The 23,961-nt window shown below is 38.3% G+C and overlaps 2 protein-coding genes across 3 annotated transcripts; one reads left to right on the plus strand and one right to left on the minus strand.

The window, feature by feature from the left end:
* Window positions 1-3,165: 3,165 nt before the first annotated feature.
* LOC149020953 (protein phosphatase 2C and cyclic nucleotide-binding/kinase domain-containing protein) lies at window positions 3,166-22,041 on the plus strand. 2 transcript variants are annotated; one of them, XM_089149199.1, is made up of 16 exons: window positions 3,166-3,864; window positions 3,971-5,385; window positions 13,543-13,674; window positions 13,778-14,002; window positions 14,246-14,371; window positions 15,403-15,465; window positions 15,631-15,713; window positions 16,058-16,289; window positions 16,445-16,761; window positions 17,133-17,220; window positions 17,406-17,472; window positions 17,707-17,984; window positions 18,117-18,182; window positions 18,394-18,515; window positions 20,743-20,899; window positions 20,997-22,041. In XM_089149199.1, exons 2-16 carry the CDS (start codon window positions 4,351-4,353, stop codon window positions 21,240-21,242), a joined length of 3,237 nt encoding a protein of 1,078 aa, XP_089005325.1. In that variant the 5' UTR covers window positions 3,166-3,864; window positions 3,971-4,350; the 3' UTR covers window positions 21,243-22,041. The 2 variants fall into 2 exon arrangements, with proteins under 2 accessions (XP_089005325.1, XP_089005324.1); XM_089149198.1 differs by having other exon boundaries at window positions 3,166-5,385.
* LOC149020954 (protein JINGUBANG-like) lies at window positions 22,029-23,542 on the minus strand. Its single transcript, XM_089149200.1, has one exon. It carries the CDS (start codon window positions 23,540-23,542, stop codon window positions 22,211-22,213), a length of 1,332 nt encoding a protein of 443 aa, XP_089005326.1. The 3' UTR covers window positions 22,029-22,210.
* Between the last annotated feature and the right edge of the window lie 419 nt (window positions 23,543-23,961).

The raw sequence follows: 23,961 nt of genomic DNA on the forward strand, positions 1-23,961 counted from the left end.
TGCTTGAAAGATCAATGTTGTGCTGATCCTAGGAAGGCTGGCCCCTACCTCCTACAGCTAAAATGTGATGTGTTGCAGGCTTGCAGCATAGGGTATTATGATTAACTATCGAAATGGTCCATCACCTGTTTGTTTTTATCTTTGGTGGGGTGGGTTATGAATCTATGATTAAACTGTTAGTATCTACCAGATATTTTTAGATTGGTGGAAGACAACACTTACAAGGGAATAGAACTGAAGGTTATTTAATGGTGCTTGTCTTTTAGGAAAAGAAACACAGTGATATTAACTGGGAAGTACCTGTCTTCATGGCCCATCTAGGTTCGAATTTTGTTTACAATCATATGCATAAACCCGTTTACTGTATTGACATTGGGATACAAAAGAAACGGCAGGTGAAATGCAGAGGATGGAGGTGTAGCGACAGCGAGAGAGATCTTGAGATGGATGAGACATTTCTTTGGCTCAATGAGAAAGAGAAAGAGAAAAAGAGAGGAGGTGTTGGAAGGGGAGGGGGAAGGAGTGTTAAAAGGGGAGAAGAGAATGACTTATCTTAGGAGATATACTCCACTCCACCTCTCTCTTTCCAACCCCTCTCCCCCTCCCTCCCAACTCCAAACCTGAATCTGTGGTGGAAAGGATCAAGTGTAGTGTTATACACAATCCTAAGGTAGGTGTGCTACATTCTCATATGATTGGGCGGAGCTGGGATTTATCATCGAATTGTATGTCTTGGTTTCTATGAATGCAGCAAAAACTAATTATTGAGATAATTTTTCTATCTATTGTCTTTACCATTAAAAATTCTGCGATTGAGGAAAGAAGTGTTGGGCCAAAGGGTCTTTTAGGGAGATTTCAAAAATCAAGGGGATTAGGTGCTGATTTTTCACACCTGAAAAGAGGGTTAGAAGGGCATTTATAATGAGATTTCAAAAAATCAGGTAGAGCGAAGGCACCTCTCGGCCTTGGGGGAGCTCGTGGTGGTGGAGCGTAGAGCTTCTGGAGGGTGGCAGTAGGGTTGCAATAGGGCGGCTTTTACAATCCCAAGCCCAACCCTATATATTATTATAATTTAAGCCCATTCTTGCTCTGACTTTAATTCAGGTCTAAGAATTATTGTCCTTGACCCTAAGCCTACAGGGCCAAGCCAAGCCTATTCCTGTCCTGATTGGCCTTGTCTTTGGCCTTGATTAGCCCTGTCTCTAGCCCTGGCTGACCCTATACTTGGCCCTAATTGACTCTATCTCTGGCCCTGACCCTGATTGAACCTATATTTGGCCTTGACCCTATCCTTGTCCAAAAAATTAGAGTTAGAATTAGGGCAAAATATTAGGGACGGGTTGGGACAAATTTAATGGGCCAAAGAGTCATCTCAGGCCCGCCCTTGGCCCTAGTCAGGGCTAAAATATTTTGGTCCTAATCTGCCCTCAGAGCAAAAATTTTAAGCCCAAGCCCTCTTAGGGCTTAGGGTGGATCAAGGCAGTCAGGGCCAAACTTGCACCCCTAGGTGGGGGTAGTGGCCAGGGAGACGCAGGAAAAAGGAGGGAGTAAGGTGGTTGTGGGTTGGTGATGCAATGCCACGAGATATTCACTTGGGTGAAATATGGCTTGAAATCTAACAAGAGGGAGAGTTTTCCTTACGAAGATTCCATCAATTTAGTGAAGTGAATTTATTTATTTCATTCTTTATAGTGGTATGGAGGACTCCATCTTTTGCTGAAATACAATAAGAAATTAGAAAGCAACATGTCAACATTCAATGAATTTCATATTAATTCCTGAACTTATTCATGGTCATTCAACATGTCAACATTCGATGAATTTCATATTAATTCCCGAACTTATTCATGGTCATTCTTCTCCTATGGATGACTTAGGATTTCAATCGTCTTTTGTGTATTAGACTTGAGACGATAATGTTTCATCTATATTCATCCCTATGACATTTAATTATGATCAAAGTTGCTTGTTGACTATGTTTTATTTATAAAAAAAATGCAACGATAAGAAAATATAAAATTATAATTATCCTAATAATACAGGATTTGGATTTCTTGAAAATCGATAAACAAAAATTTATTAAACATTAAAAGAGAAAATTTAAGAAACATTACAAGTGGTGAGGGGGCCTCTGAGAAAAAACAAAAAACAAAATTTAAGGTGCTGGTTTTCCAGATAACAATGGTATCTTGATCATTTGTACTGTAGATGTGGGTGGACGACCCTACCTTATGATATGATTGGATTTTTTCCCACATTTTAATTATATACACAAGTATCTACAATCTATGATCTATCTACTCTTATTATTCATGGATTCAATAAATAAATGGATCAAATGACAGATCGGTTATTTATTTTTCTGACAATGAAATGCAGCGGCACATTCCATGTTCAATTATAACTTGGCGTACTCGTGAGGGACAACTAGAACAGAGACTTGACATGTATGCTTAAATTAAAGAGTATTAAAGATTTCCCATGATCATTTATTGAAGACTCTTTTTATTTCACTTGTACTCTTTTATTCACTCACAGTTGTGATTTAAAAAAAAATAAGAATCTTATTGTTGTAATCATGGATTTGATCAAATCCATAATCCATCATACCCAGAAATTTATATTAACTAATCTTCAAGATTTGAAGTTCAATTCTAAGACCCTTGAAATCAACCAGTTCAGACAAATTCAAAGCTTCGATTATGTTTTTCTTTCCTACCAACCATTGTGCTTTATCTGTTGTCATCTCTTGAATTTTTTTGTACTCTTAAGCATCTGTCCTCCACCTAAAAGCCTAGTGACTGACTGCCGACCGGCGTCTTGTGTTCTAATTTATTGACGGATTGTATCTAGTGCATGTTAAACCTGATTTTTCTATTCAAAATCATAGTAGTTTTTGAATTTACCTCACTTACACCAACGAACAATGGTCCCAATAATGGCTGGCTTTAACTACTCAATTTTGAGGCATTTCCTTGACCCAAACAACTATGATCCAAGCATTAAAGACAACCCACCTAATGGATGACATAAGATTCAATATATGATTGGTGATAAATTGTTAGCTTACGTACCTGCTATGTCTCTATCGAACCTGGCATGGTTGATGAATGGCTGCAGAGTTGTCCACATTCAACAAATCATAACCATATATTAGACGAACCGTCAAAACATGAATGTGATGATCAAGACTAGAAAGCAACTTGTTGGTATCTTTTGTGGATGGTATTCAGGCATGATTGTAAATAATTTTTTTTTGGGATTGTGCATTTGTGTTGATATCTTCGTTTCTGATTCCGTTTCAAACTTTCAATTGAGGGGGTGAACGTGAACTGACCAAAAAAGGAAAAAAAATTGAGGGGGATTGAACTGAGAGAGCTCAATGAAGACGTTAAAGGCAAGGAAGAAGATAAGTAAGGGTTGAGTGGGGTGAAGGGGGACATAAAAGTTAGAGAAAGAGCGCTTTCTAAGATGCTTTCCAGATCTCTCAAGAGTTCAGTACGGCAGCACCACCACTGAACCAAAACCCCACCACAGAAAGAAAAAAAAAATGGGGTCGGCTCTCTATGTTAACCCACGTGGTGTTCTTTACACCTAATCCCAATTTCTTCTAAACAGAATCTGACAATGATGTATGCATGATCTACATATCAGCATAAATTTTTGGGAGCCAAATTCCAATTGGAGAAGAAGAGAAGGGGTAATGAAAGCAGGAGCAGTTAGGAATTTTGGGTTTATGAAATCCTGAATCCTAGTGAAGAGTTTTGGCTTAATTCTGAAACTACTGAAAGCACTGACTACTGTGGGTGGGTGGGTTTTGTTCTTCGGTTTCCTTGAATAGTTACTCTCTTTTATTGGCTGAGGGTACGGTTTCTTTAACTGTTTTTGCTTTCCTCTTTTTCTTACTATTTCACTGTTTTTCTAACCGTTCTTTATAAACTTGTCTTTGTGTATATTCTCTGGAAAGTAGAAACCGCAGGTGGGTTTCTTTTGAATTTCATGAAACTGTTCAGGTGGGTTCGGATTCTACATGGTATTTGATCAGTTTGTCTCAAGAACTGTTGTGTCAGTAGCCACTTCTACTTCGTTGAGATAAGGTTCGAGTGGAATCTGCTGTTTTTCTTTTTTTGTGGGCTCTTCATCTTGCATTTCTGGAGAATCGGAACTTAGTAGCAAATCTAATTTACCGGAATTGACGAAAGTTACGAAAGTGATGCAAGCTGGGTAGATGGGGTTTGAGTCTATTATCTCCTACAAGTAGCAAACGATGGAAATCTAATTCTCAAAGAACCAGATGAGGTTACACATAGTTCTGAGATCTGGGTTTGTTTCGTTAGGGAGGCATCAGTAATGGGGTGCATATACTCGACGGGTTGTATCGGAGAAATACCCCATACGCCGAGGGATCCTCGGAATAAAGAAGGTGAAAATGTGAGAGGAGGTCGGGGTTCCTTTCTGTCTCCTGATTCCTCTGATGTTGAAGATGATGAAAGTGTGGGTCAACTGAATCAACTAAGTATCAGTAGAGATACTGAATTGGGTATAGCTCGGCTTTCAAGGGTTTCTTCGCAGTTTTTACCTCCTGATGGGTCCCGTGCAGTTAAGGTTCCTTCAGGTAACTATGAATTGAGGTATTCTTTTCTGTCTCAGAGAGGGTACTACCCAGAAGCTCTTGACAAAGCAAACCAGGACAGTTTTTGCATTTACACGCCTTTTGGGTCTAACCCTGATGACCACTTTTTCGGGGTGTTTGATGGGCATGGGGAAAATGGAGCTCAGTGCTCACAGTTTGTGAAGAGGAAAATATGTGAGAATTTGCTTAAACATAGTCGGTTTCATATGGATGCTGTTGAGGCTTGTCATACTTCCTTCCTGGCGACAAATTCACAGTTACATTCTGATAGTCTGGATGATACCATGAGTGGGACTACTGCAATCACGATATTAGTTCGGGGTAGGACGTTATATGTTGCAAATTCAGGTGATTCTAGGGCTGTTATAGCAGAGAGGAGAGGAAAGGACATTGTGGCTGTGGACCTATCAATCGATCAAACTCCTTTTCGACCTGATGAGCTGGAAAGGGTAAGGCTGTGTGGAGCTAGGGTTCTCACTTTGGATCAAATAGAGGGTCTGAAGAACCCAGCTGTGCAGTGTTGGGGCACTGAAGAAGGTGATGATGGTGATCCGCCAAGACTTTGGGTGCAGAATGGAATGTATCCTGGTACGGCTTTCACAAGAAGTATAGGTGATTCCATTGCAGAAAGTATTGGTGTTGTTGCTACCCCTGAGATTGTTGTTTTGGAGCTCACACCAGATCACCCATTCTTTGTGATTGCTAGTGATGGCGTGTTCGAGTTCCTTTCTAGCCAAGCTGTGGTTGATATGGTAAGGGATTCCTTGTTTTTTTTTTAATTATGGCTTTCAAGTTTTTATGGGTAGTTGACTGCTTGAATGCTTGAGCAGCTTGCATTCTTCAAGGCCGGAGCTTGTCAAGTGCTTTCTTGATTTTTCTTCTTAATTATCTATAATTTGCTTTTACTGCAATATGTAGTATATCAAAGCTAAGTAATATGTACTATTAACAAAGGAAAAGAAATTATTCTAGAGACATGGTGATCGCTGAAATACAATCCCACATGTTGATACCTGTTCTACTCCACATTAAATAAGTATTTGTATTCTTATACTGAATATTTGTGATAGCGTTTTTTAGTACTCGTAGTTGTGCGCGGTAAGTTGGTGATGACATGGGTTAGCAGGTCCTTATTACCTGATTGATCATGAAGCTTTTGTATTTGTAAAAATAAAAAAACAAATTGTTTGACTTTTTATTTTATTTTATAATTATAATGTTCCCTTCAGAAATGGATGTGTATTCTGTGAGGTGTGCTTGATAAAATAAGTACACAGTGTGGTCCAGGCCATGGGAACATAATTAATTACTCCTCAAAGAAGAGCAAAATGTGGACTGCACAAGGAGAACAACTTTTACTTGATATCCAGAATAATGTCTGTTAGAAACTTAGAATTCAGGACCTGTAACCAGCGTAAGGACTGAGAAAGGAGGAAGAATTGGAGAAGAAGAAGAGAAGAAGAGAAGAAGAGAGTTCATAGCAAGCCAAAGAAGAAGGCTTGCAATTAGGTTATTTCTCCTAGATGCAGGTTTATATTTTTATATAGATTTAAATCCAATTATAATGTCAATTCTGCCCGACTAATTAACGGGAGAAAATAAAAACATAAGCAAAATAGCCTAAGGACTAAACCTAAGATTTCTAAAGGAAAACAAGATCCTGTTACATTCATTCTTCCAAAAATAGAAAGTATTTCTATAACAAAAGTTAGAATCTAATCTACCTAAAATTGCTTGATACGCAAGCTACAAGCAAAAAGGAAACAAAGATAGAAAGCACATATGAAAGATGTGTGGTCAAAGATCTAGTCAATGATTATGGGTCATAACTCATGTGCACGCCCCATGGTTATGACTCCAACTTGTTAACACTCGCCCTCAAGCTGGAGCATACAAATCAAAGGCTCCAGCTTGGAATAAAAAGATAATATATTAAAAAAATTCATCAATCTTGAGCACAAATAGCAAAAGCAGACATTGATAAACTTTGAGAAAACTTCACCCAGAAGATAATCTTTAGCAACTTCAATAAATAATCTTCATGTTAAATGAACCTTCCAACAACAAGAAAGATAGGCAGTAGTCGACACGGACCACACCACAAGCATAGCAGCAACAATAATATTGAAGGCACTATCCAAATAATGCCAGTAGTAAGTCATAATTGTTTAAAAAATGTAGCATCTGCAATGGCTACATCACAAGAGGCAGGTAGTAGGTAAGAATCTTCACAAGAGAAGACAAAAGTGCAGCCCGAATGTCCACACATGTAGATAAAAAGTATAGCTCCAATGTCCACACAAGTAGATAAAAAGTACAGCTCTAATGTCCACACAAGTAGATTAAAAGTGCAGCTCCAGTGTCCACACATAAGCTCTTCGAAAGAAGGAAAGTAGTAGCTCGTACATAGTAATTTTGCTCAACCAAATTCAGAAATAGAGCCTCAAACAAAGGTCTTTACAATTCAAGTATAGGTTACTTCAAACCTTGTAGTAGGTAAGAGACAATATGGGTTACTGCAAACCAAGTGATACATAAATGGTAGTATGGGTTATTGGCTTATATTGCAGACCAAGTGGATAGCCATTGCTGTAGCTTTCTTAGGATACAAGTTTTGACCAAAAGTAGCACTGCAACCAAATGGTAAGATCCCAAGAAACAATTTCCATGCTCCCTCATGGTAGCGAATGATGTAATATGGTTACATATATGTTGAGAATTAACAACAATTTAGTCCGATGGGAAGGATTTATGCTATAGTTGGAATTTAATGTTAAGGTATGTATAATATAGACAAGTAGAAGAGATATAGTCAGCCATAGATAGAAACAATGAGGAAACATCAGATGTGTTAAATCTGAAACACTACCAAAGGTGGGTAGAAAAATCTGTTTAAAAACAGCAGGAGACCATAGATGAAACGTGACTGATATTGAATTTGTGCGCTGAGTTTGCTGGAACAAAAAGGTGGTTAGAAGAAACAGAGCAGCAACAAGTTTTATGGTTACTCAATACCACCTTTGGAACCTTGGTAACGTAAAGTTCTAAACAAAAGGTAAAGGTTTCCAAGTATGATGTTCCAGTTCCAATAGATCAGTTGAAACCTCAGGCATTAAATCAAATCATAAAGAAGTTCAGAAATTAGAAGGTATGCTTCTAACAAACCAGATTGTAGAACTTGCTTAAATTTGAAGTGAATGATGATAGGCTGTAAATAAAGCACTGCTGAAGGCTTCTCTAACATTTGGTTGTGCAATCAAAAGATATAGTGGTAATTCCCAAGTTAGAAACTAGGATTATGCAGGCCTAACGAGCCACCTATTTGGACTAAAACTTGGACTGAATGGAGGTCTAGTGGAGGTGACAACTGGCTGGAATTTGGTGTAATTCTGATGGGGAGATGGATGATTTGTTGCTGCAATGAATTCAAAAGTAGGGTCCAGAAATAGAAGGTAATGTTTGTAGGGGAATCTAGCCAATGAAATAAGTTAGGATTGGGATCAAGTCTCCCTTTAGATGTTTTAAAAGCAAGAACATCAATTTGTGAAGTGGTAGATATCTTAATCTTCAAGAAAATTGGAGACTGCTGCCTAGAAAAAATTGTAGGCAAGACATTCAGGCACATGGAATAGTAGACATGTTCTTCAGGAGCTTTAAACTTCAGAATATTCAGACCTTCATGACTTGTTTAGATGAAAGCCTAGTTCATACTTTATAACACAAGTAACTAGGCACACAGTAGCAGATAGGCACACACTGTTGCTGTAGGCAGAATGGGATTTTCTTTGAGAAGACTCAAAACAGTAGAACAGGGTTTTCCTTCGTCTGATAACCAAGCTCTGATACTGAAAACAGTAGAGTAGGATTTTCCTCAGACTGCTAAATTTAGGACCAGCCTAAGGACTGAGAAAGGAGAAAGAATTGGAGAAGAAGAGTAGTGTTAGCTGCAAGCTAAAGAAGAAGGCCTAAGGTTAAGTTTTAATATAGATTTAGATCCAATTACAATGCCAATTCTGCCCCTGACTAATTAACAGCAGAAATAAAGGACATAAGCAAAATAACATAAGGACTAGACCTAAAATTTCTGAAGGAAATCCAGATCTGGAAAATATCCTAGATCTGGTTACATTCAATCATCCAAAAATAGAAGGTATTCTATAACAAAAAATAGAATCTATTCTCCTTAAGTATTGCTTGATACTCAAGCTATAAGCAAAAAGGAAACAAAAATAAAATAGAAAGAACATGTGAAAGACATGTGGTCAAAGACCTGGTGAATGATTGGGGGTCATAACTCATGTGCTCACCTACAGTTATGGCCCCAACTTGTTAACAAAGTCAAACTAAATTTTTAGGTGTACAGCTCTCCCTTGTTCCCCTACTTTCACCTGGAAAAATGTAAGAAAAAAAAATTGCCGGGAGTAGGCAATTGCTTAATCTATTGAAATCTCCCCTTAAGCCCTCAGACTCCACCATTATGCTTTCTGTACAAATGGGATTAGAGAGTAGTAAAAACCATATTGCAATTTTTGACTTACCTTCACCAGCTCCATATAATTGAAAGAAACTTGTTATTGTGGTCAAGGTTCTAGACTAGAACCATTGAGGGGTTGTATGGTAATGATTTTGTGCCCGTTTGCTGAAATTATCACAGAATCACTTTCTTTATGCTTTTGTGTCCATTTTTCATTTTTGGCTATTGAAATCTTGTATGGCTAAGCACAAAATGGGCACGTTTCTCTGGCAAAATGAGCATAAAATCTTGTATAGTATGCATAAAATGGGCACTTTTTTGTTTTGTTCCTTTTTTTTTTAATAGACTAAAAAAGCAAAACTATTTGTTGGGTACTCAGTTTTATTCTTAGATTCCTGAATTGTATTACAACCATAGAGTTGATGAACAAAACCTCTATAGGAAAACAATTACAATAACCCAAATTTCCAAGGTTCTTGGTTGAAAACTAATCTTGAGAACTGATTTAGAGAAGGATCAACAGCAAGTTTCTTGTCACCATCTTCACAAGGCAAATCCCAGTAGTTAAAATCATCCCAGATTGACATTTTTTTGGTTGAGGTCATTCCAAGTTTGAGAAATGCATGTCTTTACACATCCTAGGTGAAGCAGAAGAGGATGAAGTAGAAGAAGTTGATGGAGAAGGTCCACAGAGGACTAGAATCTCATGAGGTTCAATTAGAAGAACTGTTTTTTATAGAATGCAATGGGCTTGTAATGATCCCAATTCTCTTTTCTTCTCTTCTGCTGCTTCTTCTTCTTCTTCTTTGGTGGTGGTAGTAAGGCTTACACTTTTTGATCATATTCTCTGTTCTTGGTTCTAGTATTTAATCTAGAGAGTTAGGGCTAAAAATAGTTTCATCAGACAATCAGGTACTTGAAGCTTTATGAGTTGAGTTAGACTCTCATTCTATCCAGGACCCATTCAAAAACCATGCGAACAAAAAGGGGAAAAATTCGAAAAACAATCTGATTAACTATGAAACGTAGTGCAACCAAGTAATAGCAAAAAGACTCAGAAAAACAGAATCCATACCCGTTCAAAAATCATGCGGACAAAAAGGGGAAAATTCAAAAAACGATCCTATTAACTGAACTTAAACATGGTAGAACCAAGTAATAACAAGGGAAGAATTCTTCTCTTTGGATCGATTGAGGTGGAGAGTAATGAAATCGTACCTTCGCAGCAGACACAAATGCTCAAAAGAGAAGAGATCAAAGAGGTTGAGAGCAGGTCTTCTTCTTCTTCGGAGAAAGGTCAAGAGCCAGTCAACAAGTAGTCTTCTTCATCGGAGAAAGTTCGATTGCAGTAGGGAAGAATGAAGGAACTTGTTTATTGCACACAAAGAAGTTTGATCGCAGCTAGGGTTACAAATGGGGGGGGGGTTCATGAGGAAGAGATGAGTTTTTATGATTTTAGAGTTAAATGACTCGATTTACCCCTGAATCACGTTTTTGGCCAAGTGTGTCAAAATTGTGCCTGTGCCAAATTACCAGTTCAACACATTTTTCTTGAACTAGCACACCTTTTTTTTTACCAGATTACCCAAGATTTTAGTTGTTTCTGTGCCCAAATGGGCAATGAGCACAGAAATAAGTGTGCTGGGATGGTTACCAACTTACCATGCAACCCTTGAATAACTTGTGATTCCATCCAAAAATGAACGAAACTGTAACTTGGATCATTTGAAATCAATGCTTGGTGGTTGGTTATATAAGAATCAGCCTGTAATTCAAAGTCAGTTGAGATACATTGTGTCCCTCCACTAAGCCTATACTAGCACCGTCCGTGTTAAATTTTAAAACAAATGCATTCGTTTTAGCCATTTGGTCTTTGTATCTATGGGGGATCTTATTTTACTCTCATGAAATACAGGGAGTGTAAGTCTAGTAAAAATGATCAGAAGGACTAGACTAGGCATCAGAACTGCAGTTCATGAATCTGACTCATTATCTTGGTCCAGACAGTATTATGTCTTCAACCTTTTAGATTTCTAAATTTCTCTGATTCAGATTCACTTATTGTGACAAAAATACTTAAAAAGAATTATTTAGAGTGTGTATTTAGCAGCTTAGTTGTTATTTTGAGTTTTTTATTGTTTTCACAAGAAATAACCATAAAGGATATTTTTGAGAATAACTTCACTGATTCTAGAATCATTTGATAGTGTGTATTTAGCAGTTTAGTTGTTATTTTGATTTCACAAGAAATAACCATTAAGGATATTTTTGAGAATAACTTCACAGATTCTTTGTATCAAGCCAAAGGAGGGTAAACTAGAGGACACAGACAACTTGAAGGCACTAGGAATTTGCTTTAATTACCAAAAAGGATGTAAAGTAACGGAGAACTGACTCCGATTGGAATCACCCATTTGGTTTTAAGAGAGGCAGGATGCTGACCATGTGAAAATGTCTCATGGAAAGCTCTTTTAAATTAATATTGGTATAGAAAATATATGGAACTGCAGCCTTTGATAGATACATTTTTGTTCAATTCTGATGAGTAGTGAATTTTTCCAGGCCTGTGATCCCCATTGAGTAAAGTCAAGACCACAATTGGTTGATGAAAACCTACTCCTTTTCTCTTCATATACTTTTCCTTATTTATTTGGTCTAAACCTTTAACCATTGGTTGTCCTAGTTCCAAGGTTTAAAGTATCGGTATCGAGTATCGTATCGGTCAAGTGATTTTAAGAGACCTATCATCTTGTATCAAGTATCGTATCATACTAGCCAATGTATTTTCATGTAATCCAATAGAGAGACATATCGATGTGTATCATTGGATATATGGATATGTATCAGCTATTATGTATCGTATTGTGGGATACTTTAAACCTTGCCTAGTTCATCAACCCTTGTTTGCTCATGGCGACAAGGACCTTATTGGATTATGAGGTAACAAATGGGTACCATAAAACGCACCCCCCCCCCCCAAAAAAAAAAAAAAAAAGAAATAATAATAATAATAATAATAATAATAAGAATAAGAATAAAAAGGAAGGAGAAAGGGGTTGGTAATGTGCATAACTAAGCTGAGCTGTTTGTATGTGTTGGTTCTGATTTGCATTATGTTAATTTCTTACTCACCTTACAAGTTTCTTTAAGCTGAAAGGTTGTTACGACTTGTCACCTGTTGCCTATATCTCCCTTTACTTTCATATTTTCGTGTAATTCCAAGATATAATGGAAAAAGTATAATATTTAATATTAAAAACTTGTTGATTCTGGGAAGCAAAATAATTTTTTCTTGGTGAATATTAATACTGAGTTATCTGCTTGGAAATTGTAGTATGTTAGTGAAAATAAGTGAAAGGAAGAGAATAGACTTCAACCAGGTGAGATGTATAAAAGAGGAGGATGCAAATCATGCAAGAGCATTGGTAAAGGATGAGGACATGTGAAGATACGGAGTGTGTATATTTGTAAAATCCTTAATGGAGATAGTTTATGTATGACTAAGCCAATTAACTGCATTAGCCATCAAGATACCACACATGATAGATTTGTATGGAGAACTGGTGTGGTAGAAGTAAGAAACTTTGAGAAAGATGAAAGTATCCAAGACACCAGCCTTGTTAATATTCCAATAGAAGTGCGGAAGGCCTAGGTGTTGTTGGATATATTAGTTAACCAAGTTATTTAAGAAGATTACCATTACAAGGAAAATGCCGGATGACTGGATGAGAACATTGCAGTTTCAACCTACAAAAATAAAGTTGATGTCTAGAGTTGCAATATGCAATAGCTACAGAATATAGACACATAATTAATGAGTCATACTATGAAACTTTAGGAGAAGGTTACTGAAGTCCATCTGAGAAGAGACTCATTTACTGAAGAACAATTTGGTTTTACAGCAGTAGGTCCATGACATAAGCTGCCTACTTACTAAGGAGGCTCTTGGAAAAATATACATCTAGCAAGAAGGATCTCCCTTTTGTCTTAATTTGGCCTTGAGAAAGCTATGACAGAATCCTTAGAGATTTAACCTGGTATATTCTTGCAGAAAAAGGGTGTTGAGCATATATATGACAGTGTGGTGACTTTTCTCATCTCATGTCTTCATTCCTCTTACTTTCCTTTCTCTTTGTGACTTGTGAGGGACTCAGATCTTCCCTACTTTGTTTTAAAGGGATTCATGTAGCCAAGCCCCTTCAGTTGGAATAAGGCTGAGTTGCTGTTGTTGAGGCAGTTCACTTCTCCTAGGCTTGTATCAAAGTCGTTTTGTTTTCTTTGTTGAAATGAATTTTCTTCTTTTCAGGCTTCGACTTTCACACTCTGAAATTACTTTTCTTCCTCTCTTTCTTTCTGCCTACTTCAAAAAAGAAGAGGGGAAAAAAATTTAATACTTGTGGTTGCCACGTTATTTGATCCATTATTGTTTTCTCAGGTTGCAAAATATGAGGATCCTCGTGATGCTTGCGCAGCTATTGTTGCTGAATCTTATCGACTTTGGCTTCAGTATGAAACTCGAACTGATGACATCACAGTCATAGTTGTGCATATTAATGGGCTTACAGATGTAAGGGATTTTCTGGTCTTTGACCTGACTCACAATATATTTCTTTGTCTACAAGGATGATGAAATTTTTGTCCCCTTAACCTTCTTTTCGTTGTTCCACCAGGCTGATGTGGTTCGATCAGACACCCCTCTTGTTGTAAAACATTTGCCTCAAGTTGTGGAGGTGACAGGGTCTGAATCTCCTTCGACTGTAAGCTGGAACTCTAGGAACCATCGTACAAGGCATGATCTGTCAAAAGCACGTCTCCGGGCCATTGAATGTTCTCTGGAGAATGGACAAGTTTGGGTTCCCCCATCTCCATCTCATAGGAAGACTTGGGAAGAAGAAGTAAACCTTCTCTCTCATTTTTTTTTTTGGGGGTGAATAAAAATATACTAGAAACACCCATAAGGGAAAGAAAGAGCAAGAGAGTCCACGCTAAATAAGCCTCAGTGCATACAAAAGAGAGGTCTAAGTATTTATATGTTTTGCTGAAACTATAGATTGTATCCAAAAGTTTTAAACTTACGTTGAGTCGCTAAAATCTCTTTGTGTGGTGTTTGGTTTTCTAATGTTCACCTCTTACTGCAGGCTCATATTGAACGGGCTTTGCATGATCATTTTCTCTTCAGGAAACTTACTGATTCTCAATGCCATGTTTTGTTGGACTGCATGCAAAGAGTTGAGGTCCAGGCTGGTGACATTGTTGTGCAGCAGGTTATTTAAATCTTGTCCATCTTAAATCAATTAGAGCTGCTGTATTGTTTTATAAAATGATGCAGATCATAAATCATATGCAAATTGATTGATGAATCTGCAGGTGATGGACTCACTTAAGGATTTGAGGTAGAAGATTCTAATCTGAAGGCTAAACTTGGATAAAACTTGATTTGAAATCTAACATTCAGATTTCAAAAGAATAACCAGCAGCTCTGAATATGAATTTCTAAGATAAATCTGAAATAGATAATTGTATACTGCTAAGATTGATGAGTTGGACTAAGAGACAAAAAAAAATTTTAGGAAAGAAGAAGAAGTGGTGGTTGATGATGGAAAAGGGACGAGAATGCAAATCTTGGTTTGCCAATCTGGTAAGAGGGAAATTATTGGAGTGAGAGATAGAGAGAGGATTGTTATGTATAGAAAGACCAAAAAACAATATTGACTCTAGTAGGGACTCTCAACCTTCCAAATATGTTTGAGGGAGAAACTTTACCCAGCCATGTGCAGTGTGTTGTTCCTTTATCCAGACACTGGACCATATTTGGTGGTCATTTCATGCAGCCTTGTGTTTAGATGTAGGGGCTGCTCACTGCATGCAACAGGGTAACATCCTCTTTCTGCAGGTTAAAAGTGATGCCCTTTCAATATTTGACTACTTGAGGATCCACACAACCTTAGCCCTATACTTAATTGTGGAACCCCTTAGATCCCCATTTTTGAGCTCAGGAAAGAGTTAAAAGGCCCAATTGACCAGAATGGGAACCTTGGTGTAACCAATTACCTGGTGTTGGTTTTTTTTTTTTTTTCCTTCTTTTTCCCAAGTTGTTTTGTTGTAATTGACTGAATCACTCATAGTAGCAGTCCAGCCATGATTTCAAGTAGTCTTTATTTTGTGTGTGTGTGTGTCTGTGTCAGTCTGTTGGGACAGTTAGCATAGTATGTATATGGAAGAGTTCGGCTGTTTTTAGTCATTTGAGATCTACAAATTTTAGTTTCTTAAATGTTAGACTTATTGGATGTTGCAGGGTGGCGATGGTGACTGCTTTTACGTTGTTGGCAGTGGTGAATTTGAGGTCTTAGCAACTCAGGTGCTTATTTTATTGCAGGCATACAGTATCATTTTTAAAAAACTTTCAGCAAACCCCTTAATGAATCATCTCAACTGCCTTGTTATAACCTTTCTTTTTGAATTTGATTTCTAGTTTCCTATAGTGACTTCTGCCTATGTGCTAATAAAACAACTTAAATGGCAGGAAGAGAAAAATGGAGAGGTGCCTAGGGTTTTTCAACGTTATACTGCTGAAAAGTTGTCATCATTTGGAGAGCTGGCTCTAATGTGAGATAATCTTTCCACAACTATGACATTCTTGCTGTTGAGAAGATCTTCACTGGCACAAGCGAATAGACTGGTTATATCCCTGTATATTAAGAATTATTCGAACTGAATATGAAAGAAAATAAGTAAAATAGATATGTTTTGACATAATTTCTAAACCATATAGTTAGCAAAAATTTGTGTGTACTGACACAACTTTCTTGTTTTGTTCCATTACTGGAAAACTGAGTGAGGTGTACAATTATTGAAAAGGATATTTTTGAGCTTTGATTTAGACTGCTATCTTATTGTTATCAACCATGGTAATACCATTAGTGGTTCTCTTGGGTGTTATTATTAAACAGGTATAACAAACCACTCCAGGCATCTGTTCGTGCTGTGACAAGTGGGACACTCTGGTCATTGAAAAGAGAAGATTTTCGGGGAATACTTATGTCTGAGTTCTCAAACCTATCATCCTTAAGGTTACTGCGATCAGTAGAGCTTCTTTCCAGATTGACAATCTTACAGCTGAGCCACATTGCTGATTCACTTTCCGAAGTTTCCTTTTCAGATGGCCAGCTGATAGTTGATAAGGTACTTTGTAGAAATATTCTTATTTCTTCTACATTACGCAATTCAACCCCCCCCCCTTTTGAGTTGCCACCTCTGCAATATTCTCTACCATATACCATTTCTTATCCTCTTTGCCTGCATTTTTATTCTTAGGAGTAGTTTTTATTTCTTTGCAGAATCAAAGTCTCTCTGCATTGTATATTATCCAGAAGGGTCAAGTGAGAATCACTTATGACATAGACCTAAGCACAAATCCAAATGTCTGCAGCCTCTCCTCTGGTAATCCTGATCGGCAAGATAATGCTGAAGTCAATAAAGAACTATCAGTGGAGAAGGCAGAGGGAAGTTATTTCGGTGAATGGACCCTGCTTGGTGAACAAATTGGCTCTTTAAGTGCAGTTGCAGTTGGTGACGTGGCATGTGCTGTTTTATCAAAGGAAAAGTTTGATTCTGTGGTTGGACCTTTGAAAAAGCTTTCACAAGATGATCATAGGTGTGTTATGATCCTTCTCACGGACTGTCCTCCCCTACTCTTGTAAATTCATGACATTCAAATCACCTAGTTCCTTTCTTTTTGGAAATTTATGAATCATAATTGGGGTTTCCCTTGGGGCATGCTTTGGCACAATGGTCGGTGGACCACAGTTGTAGCCTTAGGTCAGGTCATTGAAACAGCCTCAGCAAAAAGTGCTGGGGTAAGGCTGTGTAGGAAAATGCCTCCCCCTCCAGGGACTCTGCTTGTGGGGAAGCCTTCAACACTGGGTTCGCCCTCTCATCGGGGTTTCTTCTAGTGCTCATGTTCATTCTTTTGATGAAAGACATATATACTTCATCTTCTTAATATAATTAATCTGTCACTATTAGGTCAAAAAACTATTCCCTGAGTACGTATACAGAATCCTCTAAAGATATTGATGCAGCCAGCTTTGCCAGAGTTACCTTTGCTGACTTGGTGAGTTGCAAATGTTTATGTTATACAGTGTTCATTCCCCCTGGCAAATTATTTTTTTGTTCGAAACCCATGGAAATTCATATTTCTTGGACATAATGGTCAGAAGCCCTGTTAGTTTATATTTCTAGGTTGCCATTATCAAAAGAGTGAGTTGTAACATCATAAAGTGGTTTTTGCCTGTCTAGGAGTGGCAGAGGTGTTTATATGCTACTGATTGCAGCGAGATGGGACTTGTCCTTCTGAGAAGTTCAGGTTGGTGTTTGTTGTATATTGTGATGGTCTGTTCTCCTAATGCATTAAGTTGCCATGTGAGCACTACTTTCTTTAGCTGATGATGTACTTTGCCTTCCATAGTTCCTTACATCCATGGAGGTGGATTAATATATATCTCATATTGTATGCGACATTTTAGCAATACATTTCTATTTGGGTTATGTTCTTGCATATTGTGATGGATTCTTCTCTCTATACCTCATTGATTATCAGAAAAATTGCTTAGCATGAAAAGATTCTTGAAGCAGAGGGTCAAACAACTTGGGAAGGAACAACAAGTCTTGAAAGAGAAAGATCTGATGAAAAGTTTAAGCCCATCGCCGCATGTCCCACAAATCCTTCATACTTGTGCCAATCAAGTACATGCAGGCATAGTGCTAAATGCAAGCTTGGCTTGCCCTCTGGCTTCAATAGTTCACAGCCCTTTGGATGAAACGTCAGCACGGTTTTGTGCTGCTTCTGTTGTCATCGCATTAGAAGAATTGCACAAGGTCTAATTTCTTGACAAAGGAGTTTTCACTTTGTTTTTCCATTGCGAGCATTTGTAAAAATTTCTCTTTTTTTGAAATTATGTAATGATTCAATGCGACTTCTCTAATTTCCTCTTGTTGTTTTAATTGTAGGGAGGGGTTCTTTATAGGGGTGTTTCTTCAGATTTTCTAATGTTAGACCGGACTGGTCATTTACAGGTTGGTCTAGTTACATAATTTAAACTGCATTCTATTGCATGGTCTGTGTTTTTCTTGAAAGTCATCTTAAATAATACTCTGTTATTTCAAAAGCAATCTGAGTATTTATCCAATAGTACTGGTACTTTTGCATAGATGCATACCATCATCTCATGCTAACTGTCTTTTTCTTGTTCTCTTTTCTTTTTGTTTTTTTCTGGGGGTACTTTAGCTAGTAGACTTCAGGTATGGGAAAAAAATGACCAGCGAACGTACATTCACCATATGCGGGATGGCAGATTATTTAGCTCCTGAGATAGTCCAGGGGAAAGGTCATGGTTTTACTGCTGACTGGTAAGTTGCTCTTCATGAATATGAGAGACTGAGAGTACGCACCAATCTTTTATGCCTTCTATATAATTTGGAATGAATCATTTGTAATCATATGCCAATGGCTACTTTTTTCATTTTACTTCAAATCAAATAAACAACAACTGTATTTTGGCTATTATAATATATTCTAAAGAATGCTAACATAGGCTTGTGTTTAGTTCAATAATGCCTATCAATCTTCATCAGCTTGATTTTGATCTCGCGCTCTTCTGTTTTTCAAAACAGCCTCACAGCAAAAATTGTTTGGGTAAGGCTGCATTGGAAAACTCCCCAGACTGCTTGTGTGGAATCCTTCAGCTTCACGTTTGCCCTGTTCTTTATAAATCTGATCTTTTCCAAGGTTGCTTGCCCTCAAATTTATTAATTTGTGTACAAAAGGAAACCTAGAGTTGGTTTGTCTAATCTTCTCCTTCACTATGCAAAAATGCATTTTCTGTGGTTGAAGATTAGGTGATGAAATGGTTCCAGGTACCAATATGGGATGTGTCTGATGCCTGGGGGTATCATTGGTGGAACCCATTGTGGCTCTGCTTTTTTCTTCTGCCTGAAAGTGTGATATCTCTGGCCATGACGTTTACATGGTGTTGCCTAAAAGCATAGTTGTCAAGGCATCGCTTAAGCGTCCGGGCGGTCTCAGCCATGTCAAAGCGACTGTCACTTTTTTTGAAATCAATAAAGCGGTCGCTTTGTCGCCCAAAACGTCACTTAGGCGTCCAAGCGGGGTGCCTTGGGTGCTTTGGTCCCCCAGCCACCGCTTTATTAGTTTTTATTTTTTTTGGTGCAACTATTCTGTTTTCTTCTTTGAGATTCTGAAATAATACTTCTATGCTAAACCCAATACCAGTATATCACATCTTTGGTTACTAACATTAAACCCAATATCACATCTCTGTGATTTTGAAGTAGCATTTCTTCTCTGAGATTTTGATATTGGGTTTTTTTTTTATGTTCTTTTTCTTGGTTATCAACTGGAAGGGAATGCATAATGCTTAAGTTATTTATTCAGCTGGTGTCTGAGTTACTTTTTGTCTCCCAGTAGGGTTGTTTAGTTGTTTTGATTTTTTGGTTGTTAAACTTTGAAGTTTGATTTGTTACTTTGATGTTGTTATATTTGAAGTTAATGACTATGTTACACTTTCCAATCTTATATGTTGATTATATGAATGAACTTTTAATTAAGTTTGCAAAATCTTTCATGCTTAAATGCTAGGAATTTTATGTAACTTTTGATATTTGGATCCAATATCAAAAAATTAACACTAGAACGCTTTGACTGCTTAGTTGTCGCTTTAGTGTCTTGGAAGCCTTCCATCGCGTTGGTCGCTTTGACAACCTTGGCTAGAAATAGGGTTTCAAATAATGGTCCATAATCTCTTCCCAGAGCTAGGAATGGTTCCATCGATGTTCACTTGTTCAGCTGTACTTCCGTAGAAACGACATGGAAACATTTATGGTGCTGTCAGAACATATGCAGCAGAGTTGAAAAAGTAGAGTTCTGACTTTCAAACAGAGCAGAACCCCATCTATACCAATTGTTCTGGAAGTGCTACTTGATGTTTTACCTTTTATTCTCATCTAGTCATTTCATGAAGACTTGCCACCATGAGGAAGGAGTGAACAGGCACATCAAAAAAATACTTTGCTTTCTTATTCTTTTCAGTATTCATCATGAAGCTGCAAAAGATACTAGCTTCAAATTGATATTCCGGCTTTAACCAAAAAATAAAAAAATAAATTGATATTCCGGCTGCTTTTCATAATTTGGTTTTACTAGATTGACATTCTTCAGGGAGGAATTGTGAATCTCTGGTTCGTAGTTCTTCCTTTTCTAGCTTCCATCATTCTCACCAGATCTTTTTAGGTTTCTGATTGTCATGTTGCAGCCTGCATTGAAAGAATAATAAAAATATTGAAAAAAAAAAAAGAAAAGAAAGAAAGAGAAAAAGGAATAGTGTCACTCGAACAAGATCCTGAAGTACTTCTGCACAAGTACCAATAGATCATCAAATGCTTCCGTAATTCTGCATACTTCTGCAAGACTCTTGGCATAATTTTATTTTATTTTTATTGTTATTATTATTATTATTTTTTTTTTTTTGGGGGGGGGGGATTGGGGTTCTTGATTTGGTTGCAGTTTTTCTCTTAGATCTTCTTGATGCATTTGAGGTAATCTAAAGAAAGCTTGCAGGTGGGCTTTAGGAGTTTTGATATATTTCATGCTACAAGCTGAAATGCCATTCGGATCATGGAGAGAAAGTGAACTTGATACATATGCGAAGATTGCAAGAGGGCATTTTACTCTTCCACATACTTTGAGTGTCAAAGCAATTGATCTTATAACAAAAGTATGACTGTATTACTCTTTTGTTGTCCTTTTATTGATGCATGAAAAAGTAAACGTTAACAATAACTTGACTGCATTACCGTTTGTAAATTTGTCAGTTACTTGAGGTTGATGAGAATGCAAGACTTGGAAGCCAAGGTCCCGGTCCCATCAAAAGTCACCAGTGGTTTGATGGTGTTGACTGGAAAAAGATTGCTGAAGGTGACTTCCCTGTTCCTCATGAGATTACTTCTCGTATAACCCTGTATTTGGAAAATCACATAGAGGACTGCTCCATTCCGGATATTAATCCGTGTGAAGACATAGCCGAACTCAACACTCCAGAATGGTTTGAGGACTGGTGAAATTTGTTTTGAGTGGGGTTTTCCAGTTTTTGTTATTTGCTGGAGGTCTGTGATGATATTGACCCGAGTGCTGGAGGTCCGATTGAAGATTCTAATCTGAGATTCAACAAATTGGATGTCATAAAGGAGGGATAGTTCTTCAACCAGGATTTTTTCTTGACCATAGTACTGGAGAAAATAGGTTTTGTGGAGAGAGGTAAAGAGGAAGAGTGGGGAGATTAGTGGGTGGGGGTGCCTTGTAGCCGCATCAACGGCGACTGGAGCTCAGTTATGCAGGTAAGTGAGAATTCTTTTCTTTTCTTTTTTTTGTAAATATTATAGTTATATGTACACTAAGTGTTTTTGAGTCCTAAGCGAAGTTCTGTTCCTTGTCAAACGATATCAATTACGGTTCATTGTGCCCTTGATGGCGTGCTGCGCTATCGCCTCATTCTTTCTTGTATACTTGAGAAAGATACTGTAATCTCTCCTTTGATTTTTTGAGAATAACTGATTTTAGTTCTCTAGTAGATTTACTGATACTCTTTTAGTCAAAAACGATTGCACATTGAAAATTAAGGGTGAGGGCCGCCTATTGCCTGCCCCATTTTTTCACGAGTGCAGCCCAGGGTTCCGTGTTACAGTTTCAAAAATCAGTAATCTGACCAGTGAATGTTCAGATTTGGATCAGAATTTGCCATGACAAATCCTTGTTTCTCCTAATCTTATTCATGTTAAGACTCCTTTAGGCCTGAATGCCTCTGCTAATTCTTTGGATCAATTTTCTCCATTTCCCAACACTGGAACGAATGGAAAGGGGTTCTGTTGCCTATGGAGAGAGCAGGGTTGAGCCTTAAAAGGAAATAAGAGGGGAATGGGCAAAGGTCATGTGAAATGTCAAAATACATAGCAATCACAAGACAATGTAGGTGCCAACACTTGTCTCAAAGATACGTGTAGAGATCCTTTCTCGATCTTCATAATTGCAGCTAATGTAACGGATCAGTTTGAAGCTTTCTTTCGACCCATGATGGTGATAACACTGGACTGGTCTCATACTCCATGATCTTGCTCTTCAGATCCATTCTCTCGCTCTCCTCCAAGTTCACCTTTGTCTCTCCAGGGAACACCTTCACCCTCCACACCCTAAAACTTTGATCTAGACTAGCACTGTAAACCAAGAACCCCATCACCACCTTCTCCATCTCCAGACAAGCAGCCAAGCATCTCACAGGTCCTGTGTGACCATCCAACACAGCCAAACAAGCATGGAAGCAACCCCCTTCTTCCCTTCTCCACACTCTTATGGTTGTGTCCTCTGAACCACTGAACAACAGTCTCTCCACTGCAACCAAACATAAGACCCCAAACCTATGCCCCTGCAAGAACCCACCATGGTTGAACCTACCTGAACCCTTCTCTTTCTCCCAGAAATTAATGAACCCATCAGACGAACCAGAATAAAGGAAACAAGAACTGGGTGACCAGCTCAAAGCCAAGGCATTCACTGGCGAATGCTGGAATTTGAGTGTCATGGTGAGAGTGTGTGAACTCTCCCCATAAACCCTTCTCCATATCTTCACAGATCCATCAGAAGAGCAAGTGAAAACACAGCCATCTTCTTGGTTGACCACAATAGCATTCACATTGTCCTCATGAGCCACGAACGAGTCAACACATCTCTGATCCGACACACGCCATATTTTGACGGTCTTGTCCCAAGAACCCGTATAAAGTAGCCCCTCTGCATGGTAGTAAGCTAAGCAAGAGACGTAATCCTTGTGTTGGTGCGAGCTCGTTCTGGAAAACAGAGAGAAAGAGTTCCTTCTAGGCAAGCTTGAAACTTTCTTGTATCGAAAATTTTCCGACACACAAACTCTCCAGATTCGAACCTTGCAGTCTTTATGTGCTGTGAATAGCATATTACCACAGGACAAGAGGGCACGAACGTCGCCGCTCTTGGCTTTAACGTAGCCGCGCTCGACGCATTCCGGTTGTCGCCACACGCGAATCCGGTTGCTTTCGGAGCCTGTGAACACGTTCCCACGAAGCACTGCAATGGATAAGATGGTGCCTTCATGGCGATGAAGCGCCGCGACGCAATGATAGAGTAGGGAAGGAGAAGGAGCTGGGTGGATAGGGGAGAGGGTCCAAGGTGAATCAGGGCTTGGAGGTGAAAGTTGAATCATGGAAGCAGAGGAAGGCCCAGAGGGACTGAACTGAGTATCGGATTCTGACATTTGATCGTGGGTTCTTACTGGGTTTCTCTCGTCTTCGTCGATGAAGCTCCAGGGCTTTCTCTTGCTACTATAATACTCCATGTTGAAGATAACTATAGAAGAGGAGAGTTACTTTTAAAGGAAGTGGTTGCAATGGGAGGGGAAACAGAGGGAGTGGGCTAATGAAAAGAGGAGATATGGGAAGATTAAATGATTTTGGCTCTAATAACAAAGCTAGATAGATATGTTCCATCGTAACGTTTGGAATTCATTGGTGGTAAGGGGTTAGCTTAGAACCATTTATGACATTAATCAGAGAAGAGGAGCGTGGGTTGGAAACGGCATGGATTTCAGCTTTGAAATGAGTCCAGAGTGGCTCTGATGATTAATTTTTCTTTGCAAATCGATGCTCTGTTACTCGAGTAGTTGATGCGATGTACAATCTGGAAATGTTAATGTAAACACTGATACAGAAAGGAAGCAGCTCTATGGCTAAGGAGTAATTGGTTGCCTTCAATGCC

This window comes from Hakea prostrata, chromosome 3, assembly GCF_041222555.1.
Source record: "Hakea prostrata isolate BN-2017 chromosome 3, UWA_Hpros_2, whole genome shotgun sequence".
NCBI classification, from domain to species: domain Eukaryota; kingdom Viridiplantae; phylum Streptophyta; class Magnoliopsida; order Proteales; family Proteaceae; genus Hakea; species Hakea prostrata.

Excerpts from the sequence above, each read along its gene's own strand:
- LOC149020953 (XM_089149198.1), top strand. The coding sequence starts at position 4,351 with ATGGGGTGCATATACTCGACGGGTTGTATCGGAGAAATACCCCATACG. Across the intron at positions 15,714-16,057 it reads TTTGGAGAGCTGGCTCTAAT|GTATAACAAACCACTCCAGG; the intron begins GTGAGATAATCT and ends ATTATTAAACAG. Across the intron at positions 20,900-20,996 it reads CAATTGATCTTATAACAAAA|TTACTTGAGGTTGATGAGAA; the intron begins GTATGACTGTAT and ends TAAATTTGTCAG.
- LOC149020954 (XM_089149200.1), bottom strand. The coding sequence starts at position 23,542 with ATGGAGTATTATAGTAGCAAGAGAAAGCCCTGGAGCTTCATCGACGAA.